At 45.7% G+C, this 24,991-nt stretch overlaps 1 protein-coding gene across 1 annotated transcript in view; it reads left to right on the top strand.

The window, feature by feature from the left end:
- ext1c (exostoses (multiple) 1c) overlaps nucleotides 1–24,991 on the top strand; it is a 139,844-nt gene that overhangs the window by 2,574 nt on the left and 112,279 nt on the right. The window contains exon 2 of the mRNA XM_080734910.1: nucleotides 15,856–17,318. Within this exon, the coding sequence (XP_080591036.1) occupies nucleotides 16,372–17,318 (947 nt within the window). The 5' untranslated portion in view covers nucleotides 15,856–16,371. The remainder of the gene's footprint in view (nucleotides 1–15,855; nucleotides 17,319–24,991) is intronic.

The following is a 24,991-nucleotide window of genomic DNA, read 5'->3' on the forward strand; positions in this document are numbered from 1 at the left end:
ATATAATTATGCGTTTTCACATTGTGAGAATCATGGAAAATAATGATTTGTGGCTGCAGCTTTTGAGGCATCCCTCAAAACAGGCAGTGTTCACATACCGGTAAGCATTTCCATGATATACTGTAGGCTTCCACTAAAAGGATTGAGAATATCAGTGTCCAACCCCTAAAATCTATTATACATCTCAGGTCACTTTGCTAAGTGTTGAACCCTTTTAACATACTCATGCAGTATAAATAGATCATCAAGAAAAGCAGAGACATTGCAAGCAAAGGCGATTATCAGCAAATATCCGTGACTATAGTATTGTAAAATGGTTAAAGGGTTACAAAGAAACCAAATCTTTACATATATATATAAGAAAACATTAGATTAATTAACCTATTATTGCATACAACAAACGTAACCTTCAGCCAAACAACAGCAAACAACACCATTGATTTAACCCATTCAAACGGTCTGTCATTTTAGATATTTGCATTGGATATCTAAAAATAGCAGATGTACAAGCTTGCATGTTTGAAAGATCTTGAAAGCATGAGAACTACTGATTTTTAGAGGGCATTTGGAGAATCGACCTCAGGTCTTAATGGGGTTACCTCAAGGACACTAAAATTGAACCCCATTTGGAATGCACTCCCTATCCCGGGGTCAGATCATAGATCTTGTCCACGTTGTCAAGGTTAGAGTGTTCCTTAGGTCAATCTGATCTGTGATCACAGCACAAGAGGAATGTCTCCCACTCGAAGCACCCGCAGATAGCGAGATAAGACACACCGCATTTTGGCTGCACGGAGAAGCGCCGGCTTAATGAGGCGGATGCATTCAGCTGGATGCTGCTTCTGCTGTATACAGTACACTGACTGTCACCTGTACTACCAGCCAAACACAGAGCCGTGCACTAGCTGCATATACTACATCCTAAGCGGGATTTTTCCACTCCGTAAAGCTGCAATCCCCCCCGGGCGTGTGTCTTGTGTGCTATAGCAATACCCTCCCTTAACTATACTTTTGTGTCAGCATGCAGCTGTGACTGAAAACAGCACTTCCAAAATCAGTGAGCCAGCCAGAAGTCCCTCTAATAATTGTTCCTACCCATCTTGTTCGTTCTGTTAATTAGCCCTCATGGCGTTGGAGTGCAGCATATTGCTGAGACATAATTAATCAACCCCGCTTGTAATTATGCCGGGTTTGGAAATAGGAGCGCTGTGGGGAAGCTGGTTGCAATGCGGGGCATTCAGCTTGAGGTAAACATCTTATTAACCGTGTCAGCGCCCCCTCTACTTACACAGGGCAACCAAGGGCTTTTATTAAGGGGGGGAGAAGAACAACGCGCCGCTGTACACATTATGAAAATGGCCTCGTAAAAATACCAGTGCCCGATTATGTTTATGTACATTAATCGTTCTGAGGTGGTCAAACTAATGGGAAACAAAATCTGACATAGCTCTTTAGTCTTTGCTATAGACAAAGATAATTCTTTGTGAAAAAAACATTGTTCAGCATGGATGAACGTGTTTTTATCTATGTTTCTTGTTTTGTTTTCGAGATTTAGTATGGTATGTAGTATGCATATGCATGCATTTAGTATGCATGCTGTGTGTGTGTGTGTGTGTGTGTGTGTGTGTGTGTGTGTGTGTGTGTGTGTGTGTGTGTGTGTGCGTGTGCGTGTGCGAACATGTATGTCTGTGTTTATTTGTCTGTATGTGTGTGTAACAAAGGCATGCTGTTTATGTGTGTGTGTGTGTGTGTGTGTGTGTGTGTGTGTGTGTGTGTGTGTGTGTGTGTGTGTGTGTGTGTGTGTGTGTGTGTGTGGTGTGTGGTGTGTGTGTGTGTGTGTGTGTGTGTGTGGGTGTGTGGGCGTGAGTGGGCGTACTGTGCACATGTAACTGTATGCACGCTGGGTGCCTGCCTGTCTTTTTTTCTGGGTGAATATATCAGCCTGATTTATGCTATCACAATGGGACAAAAATAGCAGATCTACAAGCTCACACCTTGTCACATTGCAGGTGTGAGCTTGTAGATCTGCTATTTTTGTCCCGGGACACCTTAATGTGCAACCACGTATAAATTAAGAAATACAAGGCCTCAACCATGGAGGGCAAGTGGCGGTTGACAGCAGAAAATAGAACAAATCACAGCCGCGCGCGCGCATCGCATCCAGGCTGTAAGCCTTTAATAAAGGTCTGCCAGGGGTGCTTAGGGGGCTCCTGTTTTCACCACAGCAGTGCCCCCTCCCAGCCTCCCTTTAGATGGCTGAGGACTGATATGACTGCAGACAAACAGACAAACCTCCACCACAACCTCAGCCAACCTCAGCCTCGGTCAGAGGCTGAAGCTGTGGACTCGGCTAGAAGCAGTGCACTGCACTGTTGTGGGTTTTTGTGTGATTGCAGCCTTTGGAATTTGTGCAGGGGGTTGCCGTGTGTTCTTGCATGCGCTCACGCCTACACATACAGTACAGCGCATATACGATTTCATTTAATGCATACAGTACAAGTCAATTATGCAAAGACTTGCATGCGCTATCAGGGTAGCCTACTTCCATGAACAGTACATTCACTAAATTAACCTTTTTCATTTCAAGACTCCTAGTTTGATATGGGAATTGGGAACCAATTTTCACACTGTAAAATCCTCTGTTACTTTAACTCTGCAAATGGACCTTTATGGGTCTATTTGGTTCCATTTGTACACTCTCTGAGTTAAATACATGCAAGGACCCCTGGGAGTCCTCAGACAGACACCACATTGAGATTGAGAACCAGTGCACTAAATGAATGCAAAAATACACAGAGACTGTATTCCTTGGCGTCCTGGCCCTTGCACTCTCCCTCACTCTGTTTTGCATCTCTCTCACACACACACACACACACGCTCACAAAGTCACAAACACGTGTGTGCATGGCACACAGCAACCGCGCACACACACACATAAACACAATGCGGCCGTCGTTTGGGCCCTGGTCACGTCGTCACGTCTTTCAGTCCTGTAATGAAAGAGTCCAGGGTTTAATTTTAGTCCAAGTGAGCCTCTCACCTCACCACAAGATTTGAGTTTTCTCTCAGAGCACTTCATTTCACTGAGCTAATATGTATATAGCCAGCTTTAGGCCAGAGACAAAAACGCATACCAGCTATGTGTGTAATTATGGAAGCATGTACGTGTGCACACGTCGCGCACTATGCTCACAGTCACACACAGTGTCTGAAGAAGTACTCTGATTTTTACTTCAGTAAAAGTAAGAATACAACCATTTAGAATAGTGGTTCTCAAGCATTTTCATGTCAAGGACCCCCAAATTGATATGCATTTGGTCGCAGACCCCATTTGAAAATATTTTGTGCCAGAGACAAGATTTGTGTTAATTGTTCCCAGATTGTCTCTATCTCCACAAATGTTTTAGAAATAGCAGAAAACAGGGTTAAAGTGGTTAAACTTATCTTGATGATATTAACTCATTTTACTGGGGACCGCCTGGAACCCCCTCAAGGACCACTGGGGGTCCACGTACCCCACTTTGAGAACCACTGATGTAGTAAACAAGTAAACGTACTGTCACATCCAAAAGCCCTGTATAGAGGGTATGCACATGCATAAAGTGAATGGCATATTAATTGGCAAATCAAGTGGCAAAGTGAGTTTAATGTCGTTTAACGTCGTTTAATGCAATCAGATAGAAGTCGAACGTTTCTGTTTGGATGTATAGGCTCTCAAGGTCAATAAAGTCGTTTTTTGTCACTCAGTAGGCGTTCCCGCATTACTTCCGGGTATGATGATGATGTCACACGCATACCCTCTATTTAAACTATTGAACAAATGTACAAAAGTATTAACATCAAAATATAATTATAGTACCAAAGGTAAAATTACTCATCATGCAGAATCTTCAATTTCACAATAATATTTATTAGTGAAGCATTAAAGTTATACCATGTAACTTTTTTTTATAAAAAAAATCTTAAAATTGTCCTAACTGTTAAATCGCTAAAGTTTTAGAACACCCACTTTCAGCTTCTGAAGCCTTCTCTTTTATGTTTTCTTCTTAGCAGTGACAGGGGCGGGATTTCCCGGCAAAATGACGTAATCTGCATCATCTGTATACGTTGTGTATACGTTGGCCAATCACATCGCAGATCATACACACATGATACACTACCGGCCAATAACCGACTCTTCAGGAAGTAGCTTCCCTCAGCAACCAGTGTTGATGATGGTGAAGGATTCTTAACCTCTTATTCCCCAAATCCTGCTCAGAAAATTACGTTCTACCACTCCATGGATTCGTATCGGTTGCGGTGGTTTGCGGCACCGCTCCGGTGGTCCGCGGCGGTGGTCCGCGGTGACTCCGGGCGAAAAACGGACGAAAAACGGACGGAAAAAGCAATACCGCGACTGACCACTAGTTTAGCAACTTACACAGTATAGCTTTAATGCATATTTTAATGTTACAGCTGGTAAAGTTGGAGCTGATTTGAGTTCTGCTGGGTAGTTAAATGCCCTCTCTCTCTCTCTCTCTCCCTCTCTCTCTCTCTCTCTCTCACACACACACACACACACACACACACACACACACACACACACACACACACACACACACACAAATGTACAAATGCACACGTACGACCACACACACCCGGTGTATATTGAAACTCACAAAACACTCCTGCTGCTGGGGTGAACGCGACTGTGCTGGAATGAATTACCTCCCGGCCCCCCGTCAGCACGCAGTGGTGCCTCTATCATTCAGGTGACACTTCTCCTTCCCCTGGCAAACCAAATCAGCCAGGAAGGGACAGGGATTTCATCTGCTCAGACAGCCAGCCCATCCAGTGTCACTTTACGGTCTACTGTATGTAGTCTCTCCAAATGATTCCAGACATAATAGCGATGCGGCTGCCTCTTCTCGTCTCTCCTGCCTCGCCCCAAAACGACTCCTCGTATACCCAGGGAGAGAGAGGGAGACAGTAATGGCTACTTATTTAATTTTGAGAGTTTACAAAGTCAGTTGCACTCAGGAGCCGGTGCCTTATAGAAGTGTACAAAATAGGTCAAATTATACTCTTCTCAGTTTAGTTCTAATTTATCCATTTCTAAGTCCAAGAGTGTGCAAATATATCCAAATGGAACACTCAGTATTTTGCATAGTACAAAAGCAGAGTTGCGTGTTTCCCATACATCTTTATCTTAGCCTGTGTAAGAAAAAAGAGAGCTTATACGTTTAGGGATAAGGGGTAAGGCGGCGCCCGCGAGATAGGGCCCTAACTCTTTGGTGTGTCACTCTCATCACTGCGGCGTGTCACTCTCATCACCACTATATTGTTTTGCATTGCCATAAATAACGTTGATAGAGTGAGAGTGAGAGAGAGGGGGAGATGGAGAGAGGCTGAGGGAGAGCAGAAATTTCAATTCCATTTCCCCGGATGAGTAAAGAGGGGGACAGAAGAACATCAGGCAGGACTGGTAGAGGGCAAACCCAAATCTCCTGGAGAGGAAGAGGAAGATGAGGAGGAGGAACAGGGGCGTCGCACCAAATTCTGGGCTCTGGGTACAAGGATTCACCGCGGGGCCCCCATGAATGTTCTTCATAGGGGGAGGGGGTTTAACCCATTTAGACTGGGAACGCATTATAATACGCGTTATTTTGTGCTTTAACTATTGAAAAATAGGAGATATACAAGCTCACAGCGTGGCACCGAGTGCTGCGCTGCGAGCTTGTTGATCTGCTATTTTTGAAAAATCGTGAAAACTTGTGCAAGTCTTTGAATATTTCAAATCCTTCTGTTTTTTTTTTGAAAAACATATGTTTCTATGTCAGTGGTGCTCAATCTTTTTCATGTGAAGGACCCCCAAAATGATTTGTATTTGGCCACGGAGCCCCATCTCAAAATATTTAGTTCCAGGGACCCCCCAGAAGCAAAACTTAAGTTACAAAAATGTCCGCTTAAAAAATACATATATTCAAAGATTTACACGTGTACATTTTCACGGCGCGGCACTCGGTGCCGCGCTGTGAGCTTGTATATCTGCTATTTTTCAATAGCTAAAGTATGAAATAATGAAGGCCCCGCCCTCCACCTTGGGCCCTAGTAACTCAGTCCCACTCCCCCCCCCCCCCCACCCCCCCCTTGTGACGCCCCTGAAGAGGAATGAAGTGCGGTTCAGCTGTCACCCATGCTATATATTGTTATATTTCCTCCTCAGTTCCTCCATCCATCCCTTTCTCCACCCCCCCTCCCCCTCCACCCCCATGCCTCTCACCCTTCCTCCAGCCAATATTTCTTCATCCATCCATCTTCCCCTCCTTCCCCGCTTGCCAACTGCATTTCCCCCCATTAACTCCAAATCCGATTACAGTCAATAGGAACTCTCCAGCGCTCCAATTCAGTATAGACGTTCAACAGGAAGCTAGTGCAGAAGGTCCCACTTTCTCCCCTTATGTATCCTCCTTCAGGATTGTGCGTGCGTGCGTGCGTGTGTGCGTGCGTGCGTGCGTGTGTGCATGTGTGCGTGCGTGTGTGCATGTGTGTGTGTGTGTGTGTGTGTGTGTGTGTGTGTGTGTGTGTGTCCTCCTCAGGGACGTGCATAGAATGTTAGAGAGGCAGGGGCTGAAATTTCGAAAAGGGCCTTTTGGTGAAAATATAGAAAATAGCCAACATCCAAGCTCACAACGCGACACGTTGTGAGCTTGGAAGTCTGCTATTTTCGTGCTTGATACCACACTGAACTAAGTATAATCAAGTCAATACTGGAGATGTGGTGTAACGGCATGGATTTCTACACAGAGAGGGCAATTCTTTCAACATAAGATGCTGCATTCACGTTCAGGAGAATTTGGACAAGGCAATTCTCTTGAATGCTGCCTGCCTTCAGGTACGGCATGGAAAAAGGGAATTTTGCATTTCTTCCACCATAGTAAAAACAGCATTCATGGTCTGGAGAGGGCACTTTTTTTACAGATGAATAAAAGGGCTGGGCAGCTCAAGCCCCCTTTGATGTCTATGTGTGCACGTACCTGCTTCTTCAGGATTGTGCATGCGTGCGTGGTGTGCGTGTGTGCGTGCGTGTGTGTGTCCTGTGAAAGAGAGAAAACTATAGAGAGAACTGTTGTCACTGAATTCTACGGGGGCGGCTGTGCTGTAGATGAGTGGGTAGAGGGGCCGTCTGGGAATCGGAAGGTCGCCGGTTCGGCCCTCGGTTTGATTTATGGTGTTGAAGTGTCCCTGAGCAAGACACTTAACCCCTAACAGCCCCCCCACCCCACTCCCCAACCCCCCTGTGCACTCATCAGTGCCATGTGCGCCATAGACATAATATACATACAGAGACGTCACTTTGGCCACTGGAACGTATGGCAACGTTGCCGTAAATCGGCTGCAAGAAATATACCCATCTGGAGACTTTTTGTCTCCACCTGCCGAAGGCATGGGGGAGAGTATGTTTTCGCCCCTGTCCGTCCGTCCGTCCGTCCTTGCGTGCGTGCGTGCGTCCGTATGTGTGTCCGTGTGTGCGTCCGTCTGTTACCAGCTAATCTCTGGCGCCATTGGCTTGGTCTTGGCCAAACTGAGCACACATCACTCCCTGGATGCCAATTCAGAACCTCAGCCCCACATTTCTCACATGGCCCTGTTCTAGCGCCACCATGAGGCTGATGTTTGCAAAACACATTTCTGTACACTACTCCTAGAGATTTTGTCCACAAATCATGCAAATCGGTAGTGAACAACATGGATCTGTCCGATTTTCCTTCTGCACTAGCTTCCTGTTGAATGTCCATCCATCCAGTCAACAAGTTATTTATTTGAATAGTGGAGAGACGCCCCACTCAACAGACATGTGCAATAGGAGGGGTGGCTTGCCCTGACCAATACGGTGGCTACGTTAACACGTTGCTCCAATGAACAGCACCCGCCAATTAGGGCTGTCACGATATGACATTTTATATGACGATTAATTGTCACTCAAATAATTGCGATTGACGATTTAATTGTGTTTTTGTCGTTGATAATTACATTTCTGTTCGGCTTTAGGCTTTGAAGTTGCACATGGTAGATATGACACATAAACCTAAATATACAAAGAAATTACTGACATATTTGACAACTTTCTACTTAAAAAATAACATTGATCTTGTAGATCTGCTATTTCCACTATTTCTGAAAATGTTTGTAAATGTATGATCATTTTTCAACATTCACGATTATGACGATTATGACAAAATATTTGCGATTATGTCAAATAATTGCGATTAGACAATTATGTAATAATTGTGACAGCCCTACCGCCAATGCTTAATCTGCGTGTCGTGTATGATCTGAGTAGCCATCTGCTGGGTGAAGCAGTAACAGTTATTTCCCCTCCCCACGGAGACAAGAAAATGCTCCCTTTCCATTTGTGCTGCGAGGGTGTGGAGCACCAGCACAGTAAAGCCTGTTTATTCTAATCCTGCTTCTTAGTTTTCAAGCTACTACTTGACGTTAGCTGATATTAATACAGTGCACACACACATTATTTCACTGTGACTCCCACAAGTCTTTGTAGTATTTACATAATTTCGCCCGTGGGCTCAGTTGTACTCCATAATTGAAACTTCCCAGAAGTTATGCCATATTTCGAGAGGAACAAATCATCAAAGAGTTTTTGGTCTGCTTTCGGTTTACCTGTCCTGTCTGCGATTAATTGTTTGATGTGCTTGTCTTATGTCGTTCCCTGCTGAGGGATATGAGATGAGCATAATTGAGAAGGGAAAAGTGGATGTTAAAAAAGAGGGTCCTTTCAAGTACCGTAAAATCCTTAGTGGAACTTAAAGATTAAAACTGAGGATTTTATTGAGTAACCCCTTTGCTCTGGCTAGTGGCTACTAGTGCTGCAGAGAGTTGAAGGAAGGAAGGAAGCAGGGAAGGAAGGAAGGAGGGAAGGAAGGACGGACGGACGGACGGACGTAAGGACGTAAGGATGGGACGATATGATAATTTCATATCACGATTATTGTGACAAAGGAAATCGTGATTTACGATATCGCGATAATCAAAATCCATTATCCTGGGGTATTGCGACGCATTGTGAGCTTGTAGATAAGCTATTTTTTGGCAAAGACATTTGATAGAGTGGGAAAAAAAGACTGTATCAAGTACATATACGGTATTATAAGTACCTTTTACCAATTATAGAGGGTTTAAAATGGTACCGGATATGCCAGTGCATGACGGAGCACGATATCACGATCTCCACGATACGATTATCGTGAGTATTTTTTATCACGATAAACGATAATATCACGTATCGTCCCATCCCTAGAAGGAGGAGAGGAGAGGAGATTTGATTTGATTTGATTGGGGGAGTTAAGGATAGAAAGTAGGGAGGTTGGAGTGAGGGAAGGAAAGGGAATAAGAAGGACAAAAAGAAGCACGCTCTATCCTCTTCTCACCTTTCCTTGAACCCTGTCCTTCGCCCTTAAGGCTGGTCTATTCAACAGGCCCTATGGCCTTTTCAAGCACCATAGTCACCCTGGAATAATGATCCATCATTGATCCATGACTTAGACACACAGGGGGCCCTGTGTGTGTGTGTGTGTGTGTGTGTGTGTGTGTGTGTGTGTGTGTGTGTGTGTGTGTGTGTGTGCTGTGTGTGTGTGTGTGTGTGTGTGTGTGTGTGTGTGTGTGTGTGTGTGTGTGTGTGTGTGTGTGTGTGTGCGTGCGCGTGCGTGTGCGTGTTGTGTTGTGTTGCGTCTTGCGTGTCACTTAATTTGCAGGTCTGTGGAAGTTGCTATAGGCCCCAGTCACGTCCAGACATGCCCTGGAGTTTCAGTGGCTAACATTCATCATTAGTGCTGCTTCACGGTGCCGATGGCCACATGGTGGCATGGTGGATGATGTGTCCTGGTGGTGTGGTTTGGTGTTATGTACTATGGCAGACAGGAGGCTGGGAGCATTGTGCTGCCGGCTTTAATTGTCATTACAACAATACCGGAGAGAGATGTTTGTGCATAAGCAAATCTTCAGCCTGACAGCATAATGTATTTGTCTCTGGTTAACCACTTTCAATCTGGGAAAAAAATAGAAAGGAATAGAATATCTTTAAGCTCACAATGCATTGCATTAAGACGAGTTATGACCTTGTACATCAGGTATTTTCACTATCTGGTGCATGACAACGTATTGGGCTTAAGTGGTTAATGGTATCAGTAACCTTTATGAAGCGTAGCGTTAGTTAATGCAGGACACGTGAGTCTCGCCCGCCTCAGCTGTAATCAGCTGTCAGTCAGATCCTTTCCTCATTCACAGATCTGCTGATCATTACATCACACTTTCATAATCCAATCATAGCTCTCGCTCAATAATGGAGGCTCCTTTAAATGCGGCTCGCGTGATATTGAAACGTAACGGCAATCGGGCAAGACACGCCCCTGACTCTGATTGGGCAGAGTCCGTTGCCATGTGAACTGCCTTGAAAACAAGATGGCGGCCCCCTGTCTTTAGCTCTTTGCGGCGCTACACGCTAATATTCATTCTTTTAAATGAGTAAACCGACGTTTAAACTAAGTGCTTGCTTAGCGTCACACCAATGAAGGTTTAATACAAACCTCTGCTGCTCGTCCACCTCCATTGTAACCAAGACATTTTCACCCACTGCCGCTGGTAAATAGACTAATTGAATCACGTCTTTTTGCTGCAATAAGCTGCTTTGCATTAACCAGTGCAGCTAAATGTTACATTTACCTCTCAAATGAATGCAGTTATTGGTGTGAGTTCATGAAATCATGAAAGTCAGTCAGTGATTCCCAAGCCTTTTAATGTCAAGGACCCCCAAATAAATTGCCACATATCAGCCCACAGACCCCCTCCATTTGAAAAGATAAGCCAGGGACCCCACATAAGAGAAGATTTCTTAAGGCTCTAGCAGCATGCATTAGGCGACGGACCCCCATTTAATGGCATTTCTATCTCTGAGACCCAAATCTATATTGTAAAATCAATCTTACTCATTGAGTATAAACATGTACACTCTGAGTTACATACCCATAACCATAAGGGTCCATTTGGTTCCTAACTATCATTTAGCTGGGGACCCCCTGGAACTCCCCCAAGGACCTCCGGGGGTCCCCGGACCCCACTTTTCCATTTGTACTCACTCCGAGTTACATACCCATAAGGGTCCATTTGGTTCCCAGAAAACCAATAATGATGTAAGTCACTAATATTATAGTTTCACTCTGGAACATACGCAGGTTTTCATAATTGATTCCAAAAGCTATACTTAGGCTATATAATGTTGTGTGTGAATACATAAAAACAATAAATAATTAGCATGTAGCGCAGCAGAGACAGGGCGGCGCCATCTTGTTGTCAAGGCAGTTCACATGGCAACGGACTCTGCCCAATCAGAGGAAGGTATGGGCGTGATCAAAGGCAGACAGGGGCGTGTCTTGCCCGATTGCCGTTACGTTTCAATATCACGCATACGGCTCACATTCACTATAGCTCTGCTTGTCCTTGATCCGAAGATTCGGATCCGCTGCTGCTTAGCTGCCTTCTCCACCCCAGCCTCCACTTATTGATCAGTCTGGCATATAGGCTCAACTACTTGTGATGTTATGTCTGCTAATTCAAGCTAATATGTCAATCTATTGCTATTGTACTACTATTGTATACCTATGGGGGGGTTTTGCTTAAAGTTCCCTGATTTTGCTTGCCTGAACAAAATTCAGGGAATGTCCCCGAACACGGAGCCCTTTATTACCAAGTTTAACTGTATTCCATTTGTTGCAATACATGGTTAAATCTACTATATGTTATCTTTTGTCTTTATACCTTTAAATATACTGTACTTTGTTTACCGAGGTCCCCCAAGATCCCCCAGTGGTCTATATTTAGTCCTCCCATTTCCTCCCTCTACACCAAATTTCATAGCAGGAAAATAACCAAACTACAAGCTCAACTACACGTCATGTTGTGGCGCTTGCAGATCTGCTATTTTTGCATTATGTTCACCTATTTCTACCAAATGTTTGCCTATTATGCCAGCTATCCACAAGTTTCCGCGGGAGTTTACTGGAGACTATCGGGACCAAACTTCCGGGTTTAACAGCAGACATACAAGCTCACGTCGCGTCGCAGATGCAACCCGTTGTGAGCTTGTAAATCGGCGCCGGAAGCTCGGTGCAGACGTCTGCGCAATGCACTATGGGGCGTTGGAAACTCGTGGATAACAGATGGAAGTTAGAATGGTTTGTCCAATCTTCAGATGAACATAAGTTATCTCTGGGAGCTGCAGTGGAGACAGTTTAGAAGACAGAGGGAAGGAAGTTGTGAGGGTTTTTTAAGTAGGTGTGACACTATGAAATAGCTCGCTGTGAGTCGGACGCAGAAATTATTTCCTCCCGCTCCAATTGCTGGTTTTATTGTTGTGGCAGTAATGGGGAAGAGGCCTCTGCGCACTTCAATCAATGTAAATATCCCCGGCAGCCAGTCAGCAGTTTTCTTTTTTCTCTGTGTTTGTTTTGTAACACACAACAATGGTGAAACGTTAGACAGAAAGGGGGCAATAAGGAATGCCATCCTCGTGTCAAATGGGTTGGCGTTAGATGTCAGATAAGGAAACAGAATAAATTCCCCCGTGCCCATCTTCATTACCCCCATCATAATGACATCCTCCATCACTTTTCTATCAACCCCCCCAAGCCCCCCACCTCCAGCGATCATTACGCGCTATTGCCGGAATCACAAATCACATAGACTGAGCTTTAGATCCCCTCTTTCCTCTGTCAGATGACGATAGAATGCCTTCAGCCGAGTGTATCCTGAGGAAGATTGAGTTTTAGTTCGGCGCGTTTGTGGCAGGGGATATAAAGCATGAAAGAAATAAAGGAAGGAAAATCAATGTCTTAACTAAAGCAGCGGGTGAATTATTGATGAGGGGTATGTAATGGGATCCCCAGTGTCTTTTTCAACACAACTTTAGTGGAGCTTGCTGCTCATGCTGGTCCGGTAATAACCACAGGAGTAGAAGACTGCATGTGGGCTCCTGCCAAAAAACAACAAAAAGGCAAAAAGTCATAAAGATATTTATTCATTATTCATTTAGTTGTCGAGAACAGTGAAAAATACCTGCCGCTGTGTTCGCTCAATAGTCTACAATACATACACGATTTCCATAAATGTCTGACATATTTTAAGATAAATTGCAATGCATCATGATGTTGTTTTTCGCACAGTACAAGCGCCTACACTCTTGTACCCATGAATCGACAAACATGTCGTTTTTACATATAAATATTAATGTTAAAATCCAAAAGCCACCTGCCACCCAGTTCAAATCCAGACATAAACTTACATCCTTCATAGTAAAATCCTCAGCTCTAATTATCTCCACCAGGCCGAAGGAGTGGCCGAGATGTTTTCGTCCCTGTCGGAAGCTGATGTTTGCCTATAACTCTTGAACCTTAGGTCAGGGGTCTTCAACGTTTTCAGGCCAAGGACCCCTTAGTTGAGAGGGAGATGAAGCAGGGACCCCCACAACCTTTTCAGAGATTATTTATAGTTTCATTGTTTGACAGCACAATCATCAGTGTATTTTGATTTCATGACAATTTGTGTTTTCAGATATTTAACCACTTGAACCGTCAATACTTAGCCGATCTATAAGCTCACAACGCCTCAAAATTAGTACACTCTGTAGTCATGTGATCAAGATGTACAGTAAAAAAACAAAAAAAGGTTTACCGGAGTGGCCCGTTTTGCACTACATGCTACAGCTACAAGTGATCTTTACGTTTTGGCCTATAACTCCTGAACAATATGTCGTACAATCAACATTTATCCATAGATTCATTGGATCACGACACAACTTACAGGCCCTGTTACTGTCAGATTACATTTTCTGCCATAGTGCGTTTTCTTCAAATCACACTTTTTATTACTGCTCCTACAGATCTTTTCCAAAACGTACACAAATCAGTACACATTATCTCTGGGGTCATGTGATCAAGATGTATTAGTTAGATGTTTCAGATCCCATCCCAAGTGCCTATGACCAACGTTTGCGTGCCCTTGTTAGGCAACCCGGGCCTGGCGGAGACCTGTGCTCCAAGGACCACACTTTCCTAGTTTAACTCTGGGATGGTATAAATGGACCCGTGAACTAAAATCAAAAACGACTTTGTGCAGTGTGATGGAGAAATGTGTCATTGCGAAGTTTACCCACATCACCTGTGTGGCCTTATTTACATGTATTCTTATTGCATGCGGAAAACGCGAGCATCCCTTCTGTTATGCTGGAAGGGACGCAGAGATGAGGAATGCGAAGCAGAGGTAGAGAGAGAGACTGAGAGAGAGAGAGAGAGAGAGAGAGAGAGAGAGAGAGAGAGAGAGAGAGAGAGAGAAGAGGGGGAAAAAGAAAAAGAGAGAGAGGGCAGGTGAGACCTGAAAGCTGCCTTTGTGTGGTGTCTGGCAGTCGGAACACTGGCCTTCACTGTGAGGTGTTCTTCACGTGCACGTATATATGTGCACGCACACACACACACACACACACACACACACACACACACACACACACACACACACACACACACACACACACACACACACACACACACTCACGCAGCCGTTGGGGAGTTATGGGGGGATGCTTGGCATGAAAATACAGGTTTGAAAAACTGTTGCATGTTTTGAAATATAACAGAAAATACCTTCTCCCGCGCTCCACAGATTAACGGTCATTTTCGGCGCATAAAGTGACTCTGTTTTGCAGACACTTTTCCGAATCTCCATTTCAGATGCTAAACGCTCCCTTATTTTCTCCTCCACTGCTCCTCAACTGTATCTGGCTCTGTTTAACTGGAGCTTGAAGAGCAAGATAATATCTGGCCTTGTCTGCTGCTTCAGGTTGGCCATGCTAAAGCAAAGTACAGTACTACTTCTACAAGTAGACGTCAATGTACAACATCAAGGAGCATACAAGCCTCCATTTACTGTACATGTTCAAGAACTCACACATGATCCCATCAGTCAGTTATCATTGCCTGAATTTCCTTCCTCAATAATGTTAACATGTAGTCTATTCTGCAAAAGAAAAAGACAAAAAATATATATTTTGTATCAAATGCATAGACTTTGAAATAGTATCAAACATTGACTTGTGAGTACCTTTTTTAAATGGTGGATAATGATATCTTATTTCTTTTTTGGAGCAAATCAGAACATTCCTGTTCTTTGTGTGTAGTAGATACAGGAGAGATGGTGCATTTCCACAAGCACACATAATTTAACAGGAAGGCGAAAGGCTTTTATGAGGAAGTGTGTTTTTCAACAAAAAACGAAAAATCGGTGCTGGGCTCAAAGTGGCAAAGTATTTATTCTTTTCAGTTTCAATTTTTAAACTGCTAGTCTGTGAAACCGTGCTGAACTGTGCTACTATAATCATGTGTGTGTGTGTGTGTGTGTGCGTGTGCGTGTGCGTGTGCGTGTGTGTGTGTGTGTGTGTGTGCGTGTGTGTGTGCGTGTGCGTGTGCGTGTGCGTGTGTGTGTGCGCGCGCGCGTGCGTGTGCGTGTGTGTGCTTACAGTATGTGTGTGTTACATTTCGAGTGAGCGTTTGTGCTGTCTACTGTGCATCTGGTTTCAGATTGTGCTGTGTTGTATATCTCAATCCATACGGTTTTAGGAATATACAGCTATATCCAAACAAAAGCACATACTCTCAGCTTCATATAAATGCTTGTCAGGGCATCACTTGAGACGGTTGTTTGTTTCTTGTGTTTTCCTTTGCGATCCAAGTGTGCCTCAGTGTCCACGTCTGTTATGGAGCCACGGCGCTGGCTTGTGTACTGATGTTTTCTTGTTTGTTTACTTTCCACCAGGAGGGGGCCTCGGCAGGCGTGCTGGGTGCCATGAGGCAGCGAGCTGGGTCTGAGAGAGAGGAGAAATCACCCTTCATCATCCTCATCCAGAGCCTGGCAGCGGGAGAAGCGCGCACAGCAGCAGCAGCAGGAGCAGGAGCAGCGGCAGAGACCGGCTAACGCACATATCTGAGAGCCAGCAAGAGAGAGAGAGAGAGAGAGAGAGAGCAGATGGGGAGAGAGGGAGCGGAAGTGTGAGAGCGTGGAAATCTGTTTTTCTCAAGGCTGCCCTGGCACTCAATGGCTAACTGGACCGTGCTGCACTTTGGGGCAGTGATGTCCAAGTTGACTTGTTGTCCGAAATTAGATCCCCCGTGTTAGACGTTACGAATCGGTCACCCAGCCCCTCCTCCCCCCTGTGAGGCCAGAGCGCTGAGGGGCAGAGGAAGAGAGGGACTGACAAATAGAGAGACAGCTAGAGAGAGAGAGAGAGATAGCGGGGGACAGTGAGAGAGAGAGAGAGACTGACAGGCCCCCATGCAGGCACGTAAGAAGTATGTTCTGCTGGGACTGTGCGCGTGCTGCTGGCTGCTCCTGTTCTACTGGGGCGGGGGCGTCCAGGTGCGTCTGCTCCACCTGCTGACGCGCCACCGGGGCGAGGTGGTCCGCCCCTGGCCCAACTGGACCGACCGGGCCTTCCTGCCCCGCTACGCCCACCTGGACGAGCTCCAGACGGACCCGGGCACGGCCGAGTCGCCGCGGCAGCGGCACCAGGCCTGGTCCAGCATCTACAAGGACAGCCACTGTCGCATGGACACCTGCTTCGACTTCTCCCGGTGCCGCCGGAGAGGCCGCGACGGCTTCCGGGTGTACGTGTACCCCGCGGAGAAGAACGACCGCGTGTCGGAGAGCTACCGGAAGATCCTGACCTCCATAGGCGAGTCGCGGTACTACACGTCGGACCCCCGCGAGGCGTGCCTGTTCGTGCTCGGGATCGACACGCTCGACAGGGACCAGCTGTCGGGGCAGTTCGTGCCGAACGTGGACGAGCGGATCCGCGGCTACCCGCTGTGGAACGACGGGCGGAACCACCTTATCTTCAACCTGTACTCGGGCACCTGGCCCAACTACACCGAGGACCTGGGCTTCAACATCGGCCAGGCCATGCTGGCCAAGGCCAGCCTGAACACGGAGCACTTCAGGCCCGGCTTCGACGTGTCCATCCCGCTCTTCTCCAAGGAGCACCCACAGAAGGGCGGCGAGCGCGGCTGGCTGGTGCGGAACTCTGTCCCGCCGCGCCGGAAGTACCTGCTCATGTTCAAGGGGAAGCGCTACCTGACGGGCATCGGCTCGGACACTCGCAACGCCCTCCACCACATCCACAACGGCAAGGACATCGTCTCCCTGACCACGTGCCGCCACGGGAAGGACTGGGAGAAGCACAAGGACGCCCGCTGCGACCACGACAACATGGAGTATGAGAGGTAGGGGCCGTCACCATTATGACATTTTATATCACGATTGATTGTCACTTTACATGACGATTAATTTTCACTGAAATAATTGCGATCAACGATTTAATTGTGTTTTTGTCGTTGACAATTACATTTCTGTTTGGCCCTGTGGGCTTCGAAGTTGCACATGGCAGACACATAGCAGATCTACAAGCTCACAACGATGCGACGCGTTGCGAACGTGTAGATCTGCTATTTCCAATATCTGGTAGGGGCTTCACAGGAGGGGGGGGGGGGGGGGGGGGGGGGGGGGGGGGTGTTAACGAGGGAAGGTTAAGGCCAGAGGTGACACGGGGGTCAACGCAGATTTCAGAGAGATTTATAGGAAGTTGTGTCACACAGGAGGAGCGCTGGTTTCTCTCTTTCATCAACACAGCCATCTTGCTTTTTTTTTTCTTTCATTGGGTTCTCTTTTGGAATTTACAGAGCATTTTATTAGTCCCCTTCCATGTTGCATGCTGACTCTCTCTCTATGTAAGGTCAATGCTAGCTTTTGTGCGCTACTGGTTATTTTCCCCTCTTCCTCTCTCTCTCGGAGCCGTACAAATTAACCGTTTTGCTTTTATGGCGGTTGGCAGTTGCTTTACTAGATGAAAGACTGCGGACTGACCCGAACTCTTTGGAATTCGTATATCTGGTTCACATTTACCAACAAGGCTCCTATGTTTATGTGATGAGTATACAGCACAACGTTCTGTTGGGACAGAGTTGTAATGTGCTTGAGCCTCTATAATAACTGTGACCTCAAGAGCTTACGTAACCCGGGTAGTAAATGAATCTTATTATTTTGGACACGTTGGTTCACTTTGGGCACACGGGAAATGTCATTCTCACCATTATATGTAGGTCAGTTAAGGTCAGTTTTACCACTTCACCAAATTGTGTCATGATGCTATTCACAATGTTGTTACACAGCGTCAACAATAATCCATCATGTTCACCTCATTTATATGTGAGCTCCCGTGGTGTCCGTACCATGCACCGAAGATAACTGATCTACAAGCTCGCAACATAAAAAAACTATATAAAACAAGCTTTAGATTCTTCCTTGTTTTTCCTTCTTTTAGTAGTGCTGAATTGGCTGGCAAAGCTCCTCCGCGAAGACAGAGCGCTAGATAGACTGACGGAAGGGCACAGATGTTCACTGAGAGAGGAGAGGAGAGGAGAGGAGAGGAGAGGAGAGGAGAGGAGAGGAGAGGAGAGGAGAGGAGATGAGGTTCCATGAAACAAAAGAAGAAGAGAAGCTTATGAGCTGTCTGTTGCATTATGACTGTTCCTCTGAAGGGCTAATGAAATGGGACCGCGGGCCAATTTTCTTCCAAAGCATCTCAGTAGCTAAGATTGCCTTTGTACCGCCGTGATCCAATAAACAGACACTGCTTATCCTCAGTGTTCTGAGGGGAGCAAAGGGGGTTCTATTGACTGCTAAGTAAAAACCTGGGTCAAGCCCAGTCCTATAGAGAATATGGATTTATATATTAGCTGATATTACTTCACATCACTTAACAGTACTTTGCTGCATAACGCCTCGGGAGCCTAATTCATCCCACTAGCTGTGAAACTTGCTGATCTGCACTGAGCCGTGCCGCCCCCTGTTGTGCTGTGTTACTTCTTGACTCCATCTGGAAGCCTATACGATTCAAACACTTTTTTCTTTTTTCTATTTTTTTTTATCGCACAATTCCTTGTTATTGGTTGGTGACGGAGATGATAGAACTTTTACTGGCATGAGATTGAAAGTAACTGATTAGTCCAAAACAAAACACAGACAGTCTCACAGTCAGGGTGGCGGTGGGTTTCCAGGCAGTCTCTGAACAGAGGAATAGAACAGAGCGGTTTTGAACCTCACACACACTGTGGGTGTCTCAAAGCGGAGTCTGTCCCAGGTATGACAGTTAGTTAGGCAGTGGCTCCAATCCAAGCGCAGCCCCATAGCTGCTATATGGTTATTATAGCTAGCTAACCTTACGCTTGTTTACATTGGGCCGGCCTGCAAAGGGGGGATGAAGTTGAGTCCATGCTCAACACTGTATGAATGAGCTCATTTATTCCACACACAGCCTGCTACTCAGACACCCGGGTGGGCAGGGGGTGAGGGGGGAGGAGGGAGAAATGGGGGGTCCCATGCTGTATTTTGTGGTAGATTGGGATATGGCAGTGTCTAATGGTGCAGTGGCATCAGTTCAGCAAAAGCTAGGGTATGGAAAAGATGGGAGTCCTCGCAAACGAATCTAGGTTTGTAATTTTTTTTTACCAGGGTTTCTTCGGTTTCTTGATCTGGATATGGCAGCCTGGAACGGTTGTTCAAGTGCAGCTAAACTTGGCATGTTAGTAAACTACATTTTGTCAAGATGGGGAGAATACAAGTGTGGAGAATATAATTATAATACCTTGTTAAAGTGACCATTTTGTTAAATTTGGCATTTGTAGTTATTTTACTGTAATTTAACAACATAATAACCGGCACAGATAGACAAAGAGACATTCACGGATTTATATTTAAAAGTAACTTTTATTTTCCCCCCTGGACCCATGCAGGGTATGGCAGCTGCATACCCCTGCCATACCCAATTGACGCCCCTGTAATGGTGTGAATGGGCAAAATGACGCAGTGTCATAACAAACCGAAGAACACAAAAAGTCTCCCCTCACTCTCCCTGTCTCTCTCTCTCTCTCTCCTTCCCGCTTTCGTTCTTTCTGTCGCCTGGTGTTAGAAATGGGGGTCTTGGAAGGAGAGGTGTGAAGGAGGGATCGGAGGAGGAGGGGGAGAAGGGGGAGGAGGGAGGAAATGGTGGGAGGGATGTTGAGACGTGGGGTACGTTCACCTCTGCACCCCCCACTCAACTCCCCGGCTCCATCTCGCTTGGAGAGAAGCGGGGGATTTCACAGGGATAACATGAGAACCGTGGAGAAGCTGGAGCTGAAAATGAAAGAATGAATGAATAAATGAACGACAAAAAGAAAGAGCCAGTAAACCCCACTTCTTGAGCCGTCCTGACCCTGCGACACCCGCACGCACCGCTGTGGATGAGAGGCCTGCGCATTACACTGACTGTCTACGTCAAGGACCCCTAGGGGGTCCTCAGAGTTACTACAGGGGGTCCTCCAAATCTTTGTGTGATAGAAACCTTTTTTATATGAACCACTTTTTATATTAACCACTTGAACCCTAGCGTCCTTATTCTGAGAACTTTAGCCAAAAATAGCCGATCTACAAGCTTTGGCAAACAATTTTTGGCAAAGAGGTTTGGTGTAGAGGGGGAAAAGAGCAGACTAAGTACAGTGAAAGGTCAAATTTATTAAGTATTAACGGTTCAAGTGGTTGAATATCTGAAAACACAAATTACATGAATACAATCTTTACACTGATGATTGTCCCTGCTTCATCTCTCTCTCCTTGGCCTGAAAACGTTGAAGACCCCTGGTCTATGTTGAGATTGTGTGGATATTCTATTTGTGTGTTTGTGTGTGTGTGTGTGTGTGTGTGTGTGTGTGTGTGTGTGTGTGTGTGTGTGTGTGTGTGTGTGTGTGTGTGTGTGTGTGTGCATGCGTGCGTGGCATGATATTCAGAGAGGCTATTGTGGGGTTAATGAGCCCATGCATGTGGTACACACTAGCAGATTAGCCCTGAGGGACCTGGACAAGACAGCGACTGTCTTAGGAGGTGGATAACGAGAGAATGATGGGGGACCAGTTGCAATTAGGCTAGGCTATAATAGCTGCAATCTACTTGTGTTCATCTTTGGCAGCCTAGGACATGTACATACTGTAGGTTGGTTGTAAGAGGATTCCAACAACTTGGGATGCCAAAAAAGCAGCTAAACCGCTTGCAAAACTCTGTGCTATCTCTTCTATTATTGGTAGCCGCCAAAAATATGGTGAAGACGTTGCTACTTGTACCCTTGAGGGGTGTGTGGGTGATGGATATTTGTCCAAGATTTGCCGACTGTACATTATTTACAGCACCAATATGTGTGTCCTCGTATTGTAGCTCTTATGTGGACGTAAATAAATGATTAAATGTGTGTTTGTCGTTACAAATGTCCCGACAAGTACTATGGAATCTGTGAATGTGAGTAGACGATTCTCCTGATCCTCACAAGAGAAATGGTTGGTTAGAAATGTTTTTAGAGTTAAGAGTACAATTTGGAAAAGATTCAGGTTGGGGTTAGGATTAAGCATTTACAGGTTAGGATTAAAGGTTGAGGTTGGAGTTACACATGATTTCTCCGTGTGCATCAGTGTCGTGCAGCAGAAATACCAGATCTGCAAACTTTAGGTTCAGGTTTGCAAATGGCAAGACATTTATGCCATCATTGGCCGGCTGCAGTGAGAGAAAAGAGACCCAAAGAGTGAAACAGAGGACAGTGAGATAGTAAAGGGCTAAGGCTTGGTACCCGAGGCAGGGAGAGCAGCGAGACAGAAGGCTAAGAATAAAGAAAAGAGAGACCCCCCCAAAAAAATAAAGAAATAAAAGGACACAGGGAGACTGCAGGCAATATAGGGGACTGAAAGAGAATGAAACTGGCGAGGGGGGTTCGAGAGAGAGAGAGAGAGGGAGAGGGAGAAAGGGAACTGGACGTCAGGGGATACTTGAGGCGAGGGAGAGGCTGCAGTGGTGCAGCCTAATGGCCTAGTTTCCCCTCCACTTTGGAGAATTCTCTTAGAAAGCGGGCGAGAAAATGTGCATTGTACAGTGAATGTAAATGAGCAAGCGTGTGAAAGGAGACGGAGAGGAGTGAGGAGGACAGGGAGATTCAGGGGAGACACACGCACGCACGCACACGTACGCGTGCACGGGTGCGCGCACACACACACACACACACACACACACACACACACACACACACACACACACACACACACACACACACACACACACTCACTCACACTGCGCAGGGAGCAATAGTGAAATGGCAAAGAGTCTCTGGGGGCGAGGAGGAATAAAGTACACGTAGGACCCAACATTATAATCGTCCAGAGTTTCTAATGCCTAATTTATACTCCACCGTACCAAGTCTAAATCAGGCTTAACTCTTGTAATTTACATAATACCACATTTTCCTAATGTCATTAAATGTTGATAGCACACTTTAGGCGTGAAAACACCCCGGCGTTTCTGCACTTCCTCAGCGGGGAAAAAAAACAACAACCCATGAAAGAACCAGAAAATGCTATGCAGGGATGGATGGAGGGACAGAGAGAGAGAGAGAGAGAGAGAGAGAGAGAGATGAAGATTTGGAGTAGGGCTGGCAACATGACTTCAGATCAATATCACAATAATTTCAAACTTTTGCCTCGATTACTATAAGCTCACAACGCGTTGAATCGTGCAACGTTGTGAGCTGGCTATTTTAACTATTTTCCTATACCACCATTGTGCAACGAGTTAAGCGGTTAATGACACTTTTTTTTCTTCAATGTAATCGATTCTAAAAAAAACTTGCTTCTCGATTATTCGGTTAGAAGTCGGTTATTGATTCTAAATAGCAGTTTTGATATATTTTCTGTTACTTGCCCAACCCTAATTTGGAGACACAGGAGGCCGGGGGACGCATTTTGGCATGAGGAGAGGTGGGGGTTAGCCTTGGGTGTAAATGACAAAACGGTATATCTCATCATTTGGCGTCGCTATGGTAACGGCCTTGTCATCTGACGGGTGATGTCAGGGTTGCAGGTCATTATTTATCACCCTTCTGGAGTGAAGGGAGAGAGAGAGAGAGAGAAAGAGAGAGAGAGAGAGAGAGAGAGAGAGAGAGAGAGAGAGAGAGAGAGAGAGAGAGAGAGAGAGAGAGAGAGAGAGAGAGATGGGTAGTGCAGTGGTTCTCAATCTTTTTCATGTCGAGGACTCCCTAAATTAAATGTATTTGGCCAAGGACCCCTTGGCCAAATATCTGAACATATTTTGTGCCAGGGACCCCCATACAAGATTTGTGTTTTTCAGAATTTTCACAAATATTCTTTTCAAGATTCTTTGAAAATAGCAGATCTACAAGCTCACGACACATTCACTGCATCGTGACGCGTAGTTGCGATGCAACTGTACGAGAGATGACTGGTGAATGTCAGATGGAGAGGATGAAAGGAAAGAGAGAGAAGGAATTGTGGTGTTGGAAAAGTGACAAAAAGTGTGTGGTATTTCAGCACCACAGAGCATTGGTTGTACAGCAGTGGTTATCAATGTGTGGGCCAGGGACCCCCAGGGGTCCTTTTGGGGATTTCCAAAATGTTGTTCATAAATTAGTTAGACCAACCAAATGGACCGTTACGCACGCAGGTCTGTATCTGAGTGTACAAAGGGAACCAAAATGGACCCTTTGTACACTTATACAGACCTGCGGTCCATTTGAGTCATTTGTACAATCTCAGAGTGTATAGATTGGGCTCATACAGTTAAAAACTTATATTAAATGGGGTCAGTGGCCTAATGCATATCAAACTGTCCATCCTTGAAATAAATAAAGGTTGACACATTCCTCTCAACCTTCTGGGATGTGCAGAGAATGTTAGAGAGGCAGGGGCTGACATTTCTAAAAGGGCCTTTTGGTGAAAATATCAAAAATAGCAGACCTCCAACCTCACAACACGTCGTGAGCTTGGAGGTCGGCTATTTTCGGTGCTTGAAGTTGATACCACACTGACTGAACTAAACAAGTCAAGAACATAATCAAGTCAATACTGGAGATGCGGTGTACAGTATGGATTTATACATAGAGAGGGCAGAGAGGGAGAGTTTGGAAAAGGCAATTCTCTTGAATGCTGCCTTCGGGGCATTTGCATTTCTTTCACCGTAGTAAAACATGTATGGTGGAGAGGGCACTTTTTACAGACACATAAAAGGGCAGGGGCTCAAGCCCCCTTTGGTGTCTATGTGTAAGATGGGACGATACGCGATATTATCGTTTATCGTGATAAAAAACACTCACGATAATCGTATCGTGGAGATTTTATTGTCTCCACCAGCCGAAGGAGCCGGGGGAGAGTATGTTTTCCCCTCCGTCCGTCCGTCCGTCCGTGCGTCCGTGCGTGCGTCCGTCCGTCCGTTTCCAGCTAATCTCCGGCGCCGTTGGCCCAGTCGCTGCCAAACTGTACACACACACTCCCTGGATACCAATTCAGAACCTCTGCCCCACATTTTTCACATGGGCCTGTTCTAGCGCCACCAGGAGGCCGTTTTTTGCAAAACTAACTATTGCCAGTACTCCTACAGATTTTGTCCAAAAATCACGCAAATCGGTAGACAGTGTCTCTAACAGTCATGTGATCGACATGGACCTGTCCGATTTTCCATATCAAGCATCTATACTGGAGCAATTGGTGGCAAACCTAAACCAGAATGTTTAGCTACATATTCTCACAAACACCTCTCACAAACATAGCCACCACGTCGAACAAACGTGAACATTTTAAACATGCCACTCTTTGAACCGCATTTATTTCAATTTAACAACATCTCGCCTCACGCAGAGCAGCCAGTCCTGACATAGTATTCTGAACATTCTGGCCAGTGCTGAAACGTCAAAATGATCATCAGGGTATCAAGTTACAGAGGGAGGGAGGGGGAGGGAGGGGGGAGAGGAGCTGAGCAGAGTAGAGTATCGAATTACAACAGAGGGGGGTGTGTGTGTGTGTGTGTGTGTGTG

Source organism: Nannobrachium achirus, assembly GCF_963921795.1.
Source record: "Nannobrachium achirus genome assembly, chromosome: 10".
NCBI lineage: Eukaryota > Metazoa > Chordata > Actinopteri > Myctophiformes > Myctophidae > Nannobrachium > Nannobrachium achirus.